General features: G+C 38.4%; 1 protein-coding gene and 1 long non-coding RNA gene across 2 annotated transcripts; one reads left to right on the top strand and one right to left on the bottom strand.

Annotated features, from left to right (window-relative positions):
• Positions 1–25: 25 nt before the first annotated feature.
• haus8 (HAUS augmin like complex subunit 8) lies at positions 26–5,947 on the bottom strand. The gene is made up of 10 exons (XM_026158087.2): positions 5,794–5,947; positions 5,407–5,471; positions 4,750–4,811; positions 4,420–4,537; positions 3,214–3,324; positions 3,032–3,135; positions 2,738–2,896; positions 1,310–1,451; positions 527–668; positions 26–369 (listed from the first exon to the last, which is right to left on the bottom strand). Exons 1-10 carry the CDS (start codon positions 5,856–5,858, stop codon positions 243–245), a joined length of 1,095 nt encoding a protein of 364 aa, XP_026013872.1. The 5' UTR covers positions 5,859–5,947; the 3' UTR covers positions 26–242.
• Positions 5,862–8,643, top strand: LOC113015793 (uncharacterized). The gene is made up of 3 exons (XR_003271158.2): positions 5,862–5,982; positions 7,013–7,090; positions 7,489–8,643. It is a non-coding gene; the product is annotated as an uncharacterized LOC113015793 (long non-coding RNA).
• Positions 8,644–13,045: the final 4,402 nt, after the last annotated feature.

The raw sequence follows: 13,045 nt of genomic DNA, 5'->3' as shown, positions 1-13,045 counted from the left end.
GCGATTTTTCATAGTCTGCAAAATCTAAATTCTTTCTTGTATTTATTGGTCACATCTATAAAGAAGCAATTAGTCCACATTTACAACATTACAACACAACCACAAAGAAAATCACAAATGTACACCTACACAGTACACACAAAAACAGACAAAACCTGTGAATATATAGAAATCATAAAACATGTGGAGTTGGAGCATATCCAAAGTGCTTGTTCTGTGTATGCCATGCTGAATGCGATCCTTCAGTGTTTGGGGCAGTAGAGCTCTCTGGATCTTGAACTGCCCAGCTGCTCCTCCTCTGTGCTCTGCTGCACATAGATTCTTTGACGACAGACCAGTGATGACAGTTCCAGCTGCTCCTTAAAGGCCCTGGGAGGGGAAAAAAAATAAAACTAAAAATAAAAGTGATTGTTTTTAAAAGGTTTTGATAAAGCTGCCATACCCACACTGTTACACAACCTGTGAAGGAACAAAACAATCATAACCTAACACAGCAAAACACAACATTCTTTATACATGCGCCTACCCGGACAGCTGCTGACTGATGTCCTTTGATGTTACTTTTATGTCTCGAAGGCACTCCAGAGATGTGCTGTTGTCCTTATAATCACCCTCTGTGCACTCCAACAGCAATTTCTCACTCTCCTTTAAGGATGCCACAGCTTTATCTGAAAGGGTTCAATTTAAATTTATTAAAAAAAAAAAAAAAAAAAAAGAGAGATCAGAAAACAATAATTTTCTCCAAGCTACATACCACATATGACTTTTGTTGTAACAAAAGCCCATGGTAGTTTTAAATGGATCATGTAATCACTCGTGTAATCACTCATGTAAATGCCTGAAAAATATATTTCTAAATATATAATTAGACTTAAAACAAGGCTCTTACCATAGCCTTACAGTATACCACTATCCTGTAAAATCCAAGCAACAGAGCCCAAGCAAAACTTGATTCATGGAAGAATTTTATTTTATTTATTTTTAAATGCAGTTCTTTAAGTCTTTTTTATTTTTCCAGTCAGAGCACCCCCCTGCTGGGCACTTTGTTATTAAACCACAGCTAAATCAAGTATATTTTTAAATTAGTGTGTGTGTGTGTGTGTGTGTGTGTGTGTGTGTGTATCCTCCTCCTGTCAACAGTTTGACATAGAAAGGATTTCTCCATGTAGCTTTTAAATTTCACCAACATAAGTAGTAGATCAAAACATTTATATGGAGGCTTAATGGAGTCTGCATCAGTGCAATTTTGTGGTTTTTTTTGTTTGTTTGTTTTTTTAAATCGTACTTATGAGTTTAACGTAAAAATTACCTAGAAATTCACGTCTATCTCCATCAATGTAGAAATTCTTAACAGGCAGCTCATGTCGGGTGGTGTCAACAGCTGTAGCAAAAGACTTGTAGTCCTTTGTAAACTGACCAACAGCCTCTGCCACAGGAGTCAGTGTAGCAACCTGAGGGGCAATAATTATAGAACATGAATCAATTATACGCTTTGTGTGTCCACCATTTTTCATTTCGAAAACATGTTTTGACCAGACATTAATAGAATCCAGCTTGATTCAAAAGAGTGTACAAAAGAACCAAAGTTTGCTACCTAAGTGTATTTTCGCATTAGTTAACCCAAAATTCAAATGGACATTAAATATACTAGTGCGTCACCAAAAACTAGAATCATAAAAAAAAAACCCAAAAAAACAATTGTAACTTAATTAAAAAAAGTAAAGGTTTAATATAGTTTATATTCAGTATGTTTAAAGTGAAATATTTCAAGCCTTTTTTGTTTTAATTTTGATGATTTTGGTTAACAGCTGCCACATGAGGAAAACCGATGACAGTTGTCCAGTGCTATTCAGGGGCTGCATCCTTCGGAAGCCGCATTTGAAGGCCGATTACCTCACAGCCAGGTGATGAAGGCTGTCCCAACTCGAAGGCTCCAAATGCAGCCGAAAAATGAGTCCTTCATTTCCCCGAATTTGAAGGATGGGCCGGGTGTATCCGTCGTGGCCCAACCTATCCCAGAATTCAATGACGGCAGCTACTTGGTTGTAAGATTTTTCTTCTTACTCTTTTCAAATACAAACAAATCTGAAGGCTAGACCATCCCATTTCACAGCCTCACACTTCTTGGTCTTTGAAGGAGCTGGCCCACGTAGACCGCAAAGGCCCGATCCTCCAAAGGATGCAGCCCCTGAATTGGGACACAGCTCAGGTGACAATGATCGACACCCTCTAGAGGACAGCAAAGGCTGAATGCTCACAGAGTGCTGTACTAAAGCATATTAATAGGAAGTCAACAAATAGGACCTCTCCAAAAGTTGATTCTGTTCATCTGGACGTAGCGTTTTGTGGGAGAAACGTTTCGTCACTCATCCAAGTGACTTCTTCAGTCTCAGCTGACTGCAGGTTTCCCCAATCTTTCCTATTTGTTATCTTATCAACAAATAGGAAAAAAAATGTGGTAGGAAAAGCTGCACAGAACTCAGAGGATTGTCAAGAAAAGTTGATTCAAGGACATGTGAGAGATTCACAAGGAGTGAATGAAGGCCAGTGTCACAGAATCCAGGTCCAGATCACTGCATTTTTCATGTCCAAAATCAACACAGACATCTACCAGCAGATTTTAGAGAACCATGCTTCATCTGCTTACAAGTGTTGTAAGCAGTGCCACAACAGAACACACAACAGTATTAATTAAAACGCATGTTAAAAAAGGAAAACACCATTTATTATTCCAGACCTGCAAATCCAGCAGTTCATTCACCAGCCGTTTCTTTTCTGCAAGGAGGTACTGACGTTTCTTCTCCTTGACCTCATCATGCAATGACTGCTCTTCCTCCATTGCTTGCAGAATCTTTGTTTCTGCCTCAGCCTTGAGTTTTGCTGTATTGCTCTCCATCTTAAGTAAAAAATTGTAAGCATAATATCTCTCGATGTAGAAGTCACCAAAATAATAAAATAGATGACTATGTTTTTACTTAGCATCTTACTGTACACTAACTGAACTATTATCAGATCTATTACATCAACTAACCTTAGCTGTGAGGTAGGCCAGAAGAAATGTTTCCATCTCAACCATCATCTTTTCATTCTCTGGATTTCTTTCAGGTTCTACTGCATTTTCAATGACTGTTCGATCTTGGGAGATAGAACAAAAAACAAAGTTACAGGACAGTCCAAATCATAAAAAATTTTCAGCATTTTTATTCAGTTTACCTTTGATAACCGAAATATCTAAATCTGGTCGAAAGCGGGGATTATCTGAGAATGTGGACTGCAGAACACTTTTCCCAAGAAGTGATGCTTCATTTTCACGTGACATCATTGCTAAAAAGGAAGAAAAATGTGAATGTGTTATTTACAGCTATCATTTAGACCAGCGGTCCCTAACCCCCGGGCCTCGGACCGGTACCGGTACGTGAGTCGTTTGGTACCAGGCCGCGAGAGTTGAGGCTCAGGTGTGAAATGTATAGTTTTCAGGGTTTTTATTGGTTTTCAGTGTTATTTTGTTATCATTTTTATCGCTAACTCAGTTTTCCTGGGTCTTTTCACATGTGTTATGAATAAATCTTTTTTTCAGTACTGGTACTAGTTTTATTTTGTTGCATTTATCCGCGACACCTTAAAGGCCGGTCCGTGAAAATATTGTCAGGCATAAACCGGTCCGTAGTGCAAAAAAGGTTGGGGACCGCTGATTTAGACCATAGACGCTTACTCAGATGCTGTGTTTTTTGCATTACTAAAGATATTAACTGAAAACAATTCAACTAGAATCAATCTAAATAGCTGACTGTATCCATTTGTCAGTTGATAATATTTTTTCAGAACACATAATTTCCATTGTCCCTTTTTTAAAAAAAAAAATATACAAGCAGAGCACATCCATATCCAGGAACAGTGGATTTGGAAAGCCGCTGAACTGAAAAGAGGCATAAAACTACATTCCATCAAGTCTCAAACTGATGGAATGTAGTTGGAAAGTTTTATCTTAGAAGAGCCAAAGTGAGGGATTTTCTCACTTCTCTCTTTTTAAATTTTTATTTTATTTTTATGTGTATCCAATTTCTCTCCAGAAGGCTAGATCGCATGCAGTATTGTAAACTTCATGATACAAGATCTTTTGCAGTCCAAAACTAAAAACTGCCAGTAGCTGTAATATTTCAAGTGGTTGTGACTTGGTTGTTTGGCAGCCTACTTGTAAATCTATTATCATAATGCATGATTTTATTGGCATGTTGGCTAAGGTAGACCTAATTACTGAGCTCTAAAGTGAACTGGATACCTCTGATCTGCATCAAAGTCTTGACAGATGAAAATAAAAGCTTTTTATAAAGCTGATAATATGATTACAGCACACAACACTTACTATACATGTCTGAATCAGCACCCACAGTCACAACTATGGCCACAGGGATTACTTACATGTTGCATATGGGGCCATTGAGCGTCTAGTCGGAGTACCCGCCTTTGGTTTGACACCTGTGGGTTTTGGTGAAGATGGTCGTGGCACAGTGTTCGACTCATTGGTCAGTGAGTTACTCTGTTAATGTTTACAGAGATGCAATCAGTATGAAAAACGTGACAGCAAAATTCAAGATGAAATTAAGACGTGTGCTAAATATAAATGTGAGGCTGAAGACAATATCTCAACATCTTAGCTTTGAAAGCTATGTAAAACGATGAAGAACGATGTATCTAATGAACAAGTGAAGCACATATTGTACAGAAAAACAGAAATAAAAATAGCATTACCTTTGAAAGAGATGTCTTCTCAGCAGACTGAAGATATCGAGACTTAACAACAGTCCCACTTACTAAAGATTAATGAGGACATTTATGGATATTATTTAAGAAAGAAAAAAAACATTTAGGCTGAATGTTGCTGTAACACAGGGGCGGGAAACTCCAGGCCCCAACTGCCTTGGTGTCCTGCAGGTTTTAGACGAGTCCTTGATCCAACACAGCTGATTTAAATGGCTATATTACGTCCTCAACATGTCATGAAGTTCTCCAGAGGCTTGGCAATGAACTAATCATTTGATTCAGGTCTGTTGACCAAGGGTGCTATCTAAAACCTGCAGGACACCGGCCCTTGAGGCCTGGAGTTCCCCACCCCTGTTGTAACACATCTGTGCAAGCCTCACATCACTAAAGTCCTCTATAAACGAAAAATAGTTCAGCAAGTTCTAGAAAAATTGTGTCATGATTATTTTATTTATACCTAACAGCTATCATGCAAATTGAGTTGCATTATTAGATCTTTTGTGGAAAATCACATAGACAGTGATCAGCTCAAATACCTTGTGGAAGACCCTTTGAGGAGTTTTTAGGACTATAAATTAATGTGATGTCTGACACTGACAGCTGTAGGTAAAATCTATTAAGCCCATAGTAGTATCGCATACTTACATTTAACAGTTTTCTTCACAGATCCGACGTTGTTGGCTTTATTAGCAGGGTTACTGCTTTTTGAACTGAGAAGAAATAAAGGATACAGAAATGAGGACGAAAATGGAACAAACAGAAAGTATGCTAAGCCAGACGCTATAATGTTAGCCGAGCTATCCTGAGCTTTCTTTACACAAAAAAATTCTTGTAAATGTATTTCTACTTATAAACTATTTCTAAATACGTCTAGGCCTGTCGCTAAAGAAAAGAATATATAGTGCGTCAAAGAAAAACCGCTGAGCTTCAGTGTGTTTTCTGCACATTAAAATAAGCTACAATTTAAAACAAATCACACACCGGAGAATGTTACAACAGCAGTGTAAAAGAAAAAGGGAATATAGAAACTACCTTTTAGAGTCGGTGGGGATACTTTTAAAACTACTTGGAACTGTTGTCGCTCTTCTCGACGCCATAATGTTTTGAAGAAAACCGCCTGTACGCCGACTCTGTAAACCGGAAGAAACATGAACTCACGCTTTTGTTCCGCGTTCGACGTTTAAAAGCAACTGGAATGTCTGTTGCACCTACAGTACTGAAGTAAGTACAGTTATCACGGCTTATCTAAATTAGTTTTTTTACTAAACGATTTGTAGCTACGTAATCTTTTCCTTCAGAATATCCCATAAGCTCTAGTTAAGTTCCTTCTCCTTATTCTGAAGCTTGCTTCATTTTTAACAGCAACAATTGTCTTTGCACATAGAGTTACAGCCTTAGGATTTTGCAAACTGGGACAATTTTCTGCAAATGTGCCTCTGTACACCACCACAGTGGATTTTGAATCATGCAGTCAAGCTCTGACTGAAGTGCAGACTTTCAGGTTTACCTTATGGGGTTTAACTGCATTAACTGTCTTTTTATACACAATTCCCTATTTTGAGAAGCTCAAAATTAAGGACAATTTCAACAATTTTAAGTATAAAAACAGTTTTTATTCGTTGGTTGAAAATCCTTTGCAGCCTAAAATTCATGGATATCACCAAATACTGTTTTTCTCTCTTTACTGCAGCACTTTTCAGCTGTTGCTTGTTTGTGGATGTCTTCTAGATGTTTTCTCAAAGTTTAATCTGCCCTTCCCATTCTTAAGTGTAACTAGTGGATGGCACCCTGCTGTAAACCCTGGATAATGATACTCATACCTCATTGAGAGTGTTCTTTACTTGGGTAGATGTTCTGATTTTTTTCTTCTTTACCACAGAGAGAATTCTGTGATCATCTTCTTTGGTTGTCTTCCATGATCTTCCTGACCTTTTGGTGTTCCAGAGTATTCATTCTTTTTAAGATGGAACCAGATTGCTGATTTTGCAACTTTCTCTAATAGATTTATGTGGGGGTTAATTATGGCCCCCTTCACTTGCACTGACTGAATTCTAATGAAACGCTACAAATTGCAAGTTCAACACTTGGGATCAACTCCAGATCTTTTAGTTTCTTAATTTGTCATTAAATAATGAAAGAATAGACCTCGCCTGGCCCTAATTTTTCAATTACAATTGTCCAGTCACAATTTAATATGGCCACTATATATAAAAATGACTGTAATTAAAAAACTTATACTTAACTCTTATAGGATTAACTGCATATTGTGACCAAGCCGAGGATCTCCAGTCAAATTATGGTTGGAAAAAAGAATTCCTACTGACCTCAGGTAATTTCAGAGACTGCAGTTGATCTGGTAACCACTAGATGGGTGTAAGAGCCTGCATCCACTGTCAGTGTAAGCTCAACTTCTTTGACATTCATGTAAACTTCATTCACTAAAAAGCTAAAAGCTGTTATTGTATATTTTTCACATATTTGTACGGAATATTGTATTTATTTTAATTGCTATGTAGTTATGTGGTGCATGTGTTTTTGACTTTTGTTGCCATGACACCAGGTCTCTCTTGGAGACGAGATCTTTAATCTTAGTGAGATTTTTACCTTGATAAATAAAGGACTAATTAAAAAAAATAATTTTTAAACTACATTTAAGTCTGTATTTGTTCTGCATTTCAGTTGATGTAAAGACGTTTTGATTTCTTTTTTGTTTTTGTTTCTGTTGAGGGTCAAGAGGTGTCTGGAGCTAATCTCTTTGGGGTGTCAGAAGAACAGAGATGACCTGGCTGGAACCTGTTCACAGACAGATGCAGAGGAGAACATGCAGACCTGATGCATGTACCTACATGTGTATCTTCAGCCCATATGTGAATATCTGCTTAGTTAGTTATCTTACTTGTGGTGGTTTGTGTACACTGGTCTTAGAAGACATACTGAATGCTTATCCCACCTGTATAGGCTAGTCTTAAACAACAGGAAGGACAATAGGAGGAGACAGGGTGTGGTACTGGATGGCAAACATTGGTCAGCTACTTCTGTCTTAAGTCCCTTCCACAGAAATGAGCACACAAACCATTAGAAGTAGACAGCAAGAGGGAACATAAGAATAACTGGGTATCTAAAACTGAATGTACTTTTGGCTTTATATTCTTATTTCTTCTTATCCTTGTCTATTTGAGGTGACTGTAGCTCAGGAGGTCAACCAGATCATTTACTAATCAGAAGGTTGGTGATTCAATCCCTGGCTGCTCCACTACGAAAGTATCCTTGGGCAGAGTTGCTCTCCAGTGCGTTCATCTGTGTGTGAATGATAGAAAGCGCTTGAGTGTAGAAAAATCTGCTTGTGTGAACAAAGCATGTTATATAAAGTCGTTTGAGTGCTCAAATAGAGTAGAAAAGCGTTTCCATTCCCAGTAAGATTTTTTTTCTTCATATTTTATATTTATACGTGTTGGAAAACATCCAGCCTTTGAAACTACTTTTATTCTGACCTTTCTGTTTTAATGAGTTTTTCACGATGAAGGCTGACCATTTGGACTTGGCACTAAAACTGATCTCACACACAAGTGCATGCCTGTATTTGTGTGTGCATACAGTTTGTGTGTGTGTGTGAGAGAGAGACACCTTAACCCTACATTATCAGTCTGTGTAAAGGCCGGGTCTTATCGCGACTCTCTTCTCTCTCAGAGTAATAATGCCTTGAAGATGGCTGCTGTGTGCTTGCATGCTTGCTGGCCATCTCTCACCACCAGGCAATGCCAGCACCAATGACTGCTTTGAGATATACAAGAAGTGTTGTTAATGATGGTGACATAAACACTGACACTTTTGGTGTCAGTTTGTAATACTTGTGATTAAATAAAATTAATGTTCTACTGGAAATGTGGCTTCCTTTTGCTTCCTTTCTGGAGTAAAATAAGACATTCAAAGCTTGAAGCTTGAAGCTTGAAGGCTTGCACTGAAAGAGTGAGAAGTGCATGTTGAAAGATAGTTTTACAAGGAGACATGGAGGAGCTGAATGAAAGTCCTTGTCTCCGCTCTGAGCCCACCTCTCTTGCCTTTTCACTCTGCTCCGAAACTCTGACGTCTAATGAAGGATTTACCTATGTCACTGTGACCTCACTGATACTCTGCTCTGCAGTTTGGGATGATTATAATGCAAGGTGAAACAGCTTTGAAGAGTAAAACACTTGTATTTACTCCTAACATCTGTGTGCATTTGATAATATGTAAACAGACACAAGCCAGCCATGCCTTTCTTCCCTCTGTGGTGAGCTTTTACTCATCACCCAGTCTGCCAGTCTGGTCCACATAGCCTCTCAGGAATGCTTCAAAAACACAGTACCTCATACAGTAAAGCCAACAAACAGTATTTCCAACGTTCAGTATCTGAATTAGATCACCATGCTCTATATTTCCTTCTGTTTAAAGGTTTGCTTGTGGGTATATTTAATGCTTTAAACAAGGTTTCATTATTATGTTTTTATTTATCTATGTGAAACTATTTTCAGCAGACAAAGAATTTCCTTCCTTTGTTTTCTGGCCACCTCAGCTCTCCAGGACAGAGGGGTGTATGGTTTCCTCTGTTTGCTCTTCTGTCAGCGGCTCTTGTTATAGAAAAGCACCTACAGACCAGTCAGCCAAGACCTTTACACTCAGCAAGCTTCCCCCTGTTGACTGATCATACTAAGAAGCGGAGTATTAGGGCAGTGTTTGCCTCTTCACTTTATTATAACGAGGCTGTTTGTTGTTTTCTCTGACTACTTTAGCCCCTAAATATAAGAACTTCTGTGTTTTATGTCATTAAACTAGGGTGGCTATGGCTCAGGTAGTAGAGCGGATCGTTTACCAATTGGAAGGTTGTTGGATCAATCGTGTCCTTGTGTCAAAGTTACCTTGGGCAAGATACTGAACATGAAGTTGTCCCTGATCTGAGTGTATGTGTGAATGTTAGATAAAATGAATGCGATTGGGTGAATGAGATTTATAGTGGAAAGTAAATGTGGGCAGATGGATCCAAATATGGGTAGTATCATTAGTGATAGTACACCAGCGCCAGTATTGGTATTGGATCAATACTAGCAAAATGAAAGTGATACTTTGTTTCCATCTTATAAGTTCAGTATGTAAAAGTTTGAATTGTGGTTAAAAAAATTTTTTTCTTAAACATCCAGTATGAAAAATGTTTGAATGTTTTTGTGTTGACTGTCATCTATATTTTATTTATAGCCTGTAGCACATTTAAACAACACAAGTTGACCCAAAGTGCTTTAGAGACAGGAACATTTACATTCCAGGTCTCCAGAAAAACCCAGCTTTACAAACACCCGCTGAAACTGTAAGGTGTGTTTTGACAGATTATTCAATTATAGAAGAAAGTACAAATAATTTAGTGATCATTAAAATATGTTCAGAATTTGCAAATTGATGAATATTCATCTCATAACTCATAACGCCCTGCTCTCCCATACATAAGCTGCCTTTATAGGTTAAAAGTATCGATATTGGTGTTGGGAGTATGGGCTCTGTATTTACTTGGTATCGGATAAATGCCAATTTTTGTAGTATCACACAGCACCAGTGGAAAGTGCTGTATAAGAACTAGTCCATTATAATAGCAAATGGGTAGAAAGTCTGGAAATACCTATATTAGGCTATGCAATGTTAAATTAGAGAGCACTTAAGATGTTAGGTGAATTCTTTAATCCTTCAGATAGGATATACCAAGGCTTGCTGTTTGCTTGCTTTCACTGTGTATGCTAAGCTAGCCATCTCCTACTATAACTTTATATTTAATGGAAAGAGTGGACTTAATCCTCTCATCTTTCTAATGGATGCATTTCTAAAGTGGCCAAATTATTCCTTTAATGATGTTAACAGTCAGTTATTTTGATATTTTTTGGCTTAGACATCAACACTAAAAGTTTCGCCGTTATATTTTGCTTTCCCTTCTCCTTAACCTTCAGTTTTCTGTTTATGCACCGCTTGCTTCTTGCTAAAAGAATCCCCTGAAGCATTTCATCAGACTCTGTCAGATGGTCATGTTTTCCACTTTATGCACATGTTGCTCACTTCCTCATTGTTTGTGTTTACCTTAACAGGATTTGACCTCTGCTTGGTGTTCAGTCTAACGTATGTATTTTGCAGCATCCCTCACTGCATTGCCCAAGGCTGAGGGATTGTCTGGGTGTCTTGGGGGCAGACAAGTATTTATCCAGGAAGCAACTTAAGTAGCACATCTTTAATCATATAGCAATGGGTCAAAGGTTTATGTTGCCTGGTGAAGGAACGATTGCAGAATAAACTGTATATTCTGTATTAAGTAAAGTCTGTTTCTTCATTTGAATGGTCAGAGGTCAGTAGTAGAAAACTGGGGTTTGCTCTAGACAGTTTATTATTGCATTAACGTCCCAAAATGTAAAAATTATAATAATAATAATTAGAGATGATTACTTTTAAATTACTACTTGTGAAGTAATTATAAAGCTATTTATGATGCATATATTCACTCTTTTTTTTATCTGTGTGTGTTCATGTGAAATTTTGAAAATGAGATATGATTATATTATATTTTGATATTGCTAGGGATGATGCAATGATCGGGGACCATTCTTAATTTCGTTGTTCTCATGACAATGACAATAAAGTTTCTGATTCTGATTCTGATTACCTTATATGTAAGCATCAAGCATGACTGATTTGTGTGTGTGTGTGTGTGTGTGTGTGTGTGTGTGTGTGTGTGTGTGTGTGTGTGTGTGTGTGTGTGTGTGTGTGTGAGAACCATGCGCTGTGCTTTAGCGGGGCAGTGTAGCGTGCAGTGCAGGAGTGAGCAGAGGCGGCCCTGGCCAGTACAGCCCCTGTTCCCTGGTAATCCCTGCGTTTTCAGGAGCCCTGGCCCGTACTTGATGAGCTTGAGCAAGAAAAAGGTTGCGCTCTCCCGTGTGTTTCTCTCTCTGTGTCTCCCTCTCTTTCCCTCTGTCCCTCGCTCATTCATTCCCCCACTTTTTCTCATGAACCCCTCCTCCCCATCCCCTGGAGCCACTGTGCGAATGAATAGATTCCAAGTGTTTACTCAGCAACTTTGTCCATCCATCTCACCCTCAGTACTTCTCAGGATTTCATGGAAAAGGAAAAGAGAACCTGTGAACTTGCTACCATCAGTGAATCTCTTAGCAAACTGGGAAATATGACTGGAAATGTAACTGAGATTTGCTAAAACTTGTGAAGAACATTAAAACAAAACTGGAAAAGTACATGCTGTAGGAGTCGTGCTACATGATTTCCTACCAGTGGCATAAGTGGTTCAGAAAATCTTGCAAACTTATGATCAGTTCCTGAGAGAAAATTCCCCCAATGTCAAACTCTGGCTGAAGTGGTTCAGGATGGATGTAATATCCAGTGTGGCGGCACAATGTGGAATCAACATTTAGAACAAAATAAAACTGGACATGTGAAATTGTCTGTCTGAGATGAAGTAGCTATCTTTCCTTCATTCGATTACCCTTAAATAAGCATCCAGTTTACACTCACAGGACACTTTGTTAGATGCACATTGCTAGTATTGTTGGACTGCTTTTTGCTTTCATAAGCGTCTTCATTATTTGCAGCATAGATTGAACAAGGTGCTGGAAACATTCAGTATTGACATGATAGCATCATCCCACTGATGCAGATTTGTGAGCTGCACATCCATCCCACCACATCCCAAAAGTCTATTTGATCGAAATCTGGTGACTGTAGATGACTACACAGTGAAGTCATTGTCATCTTCAAGAAACCAGTTTGAGGTGATTTGAGCTTTGTGGTAGTGTGTCATCCTCTTGCAAGGAGACTTCAGAAGCAGGGTACACTGTGGTCATAAAAGGGCGGACATGTCCATCAAGCATATTTAAGCAGTCTGTGGTGTTTAAATGATGCTCAGTCAGTACTAAGCAACCCGAAGTGTATGAAAAAATCTCCCCCACATGATTACACCACCAGCAGAAGCCTGAGCTGTTAATTAAAGGCAGGAAGGATCCACGTTTTCATGTTGTTTATACCAAATTCTGACTGTACCATTTGAATGTGGCAGAAGAAATCATGACTCGTCAGACAAGACAATGCTTTTCAATCTTCTATTGTCCAATTCTGGCGAATCTGTGAGGACTGTATCAGAGATGCTATTCTGCACACCTTGGTTGTAACAAGTGGTTAGTTGAGTTACTGTTGCTTTCCTATCAGCTCTGAGTTGATATTTTTCTCCTTTTCAGACCATTCTCTGTAACCCCTAAATATGATTTTGTGG

This window comes from Astatotilapia calliptera, chromosome 23 (assembly GCF_964374335.1).
Source record: "Astatotilapia calliptera chromosome 23, fAstCal68.1, whole genome shotgun sequence".
Taxonomy (NCBI): Eukaryota; Metazoa; Chordata; class Actinopteri; order Cichliformes; family Cichlidae; genus Astatotilapia; species Astatotilapia calliptera.
The sequence above is the reverse complement of the archived record's forward strand: the minus strand, read 5'-3'. Positions and strand labels throughout refer to the sequence as shown.

Coding starts and splice junctions, on each gene's coding strand:
- haus8 (XM_026158087.2), bottom strand. CDS start 5,858: ATGGCGTCGAGAAGAGCGACAACAGTTCCAAGTAGTTTTAAAAGTATC. Junction 5,472..5,793: donor ATCCCCACCGACTCTAAAAG/GTAGTTTCTATA, acceptor ATTTCTTCTCAG/TTCAAAAAGCAGTAACCCTG. Junction 370..526: donor ATCAGTCAGCAGCTGTCCGG/GTAGGCGCATGT, acceptor TTCCCCTCCCAG/GGCCTTTAAGGAGCAGCTGG.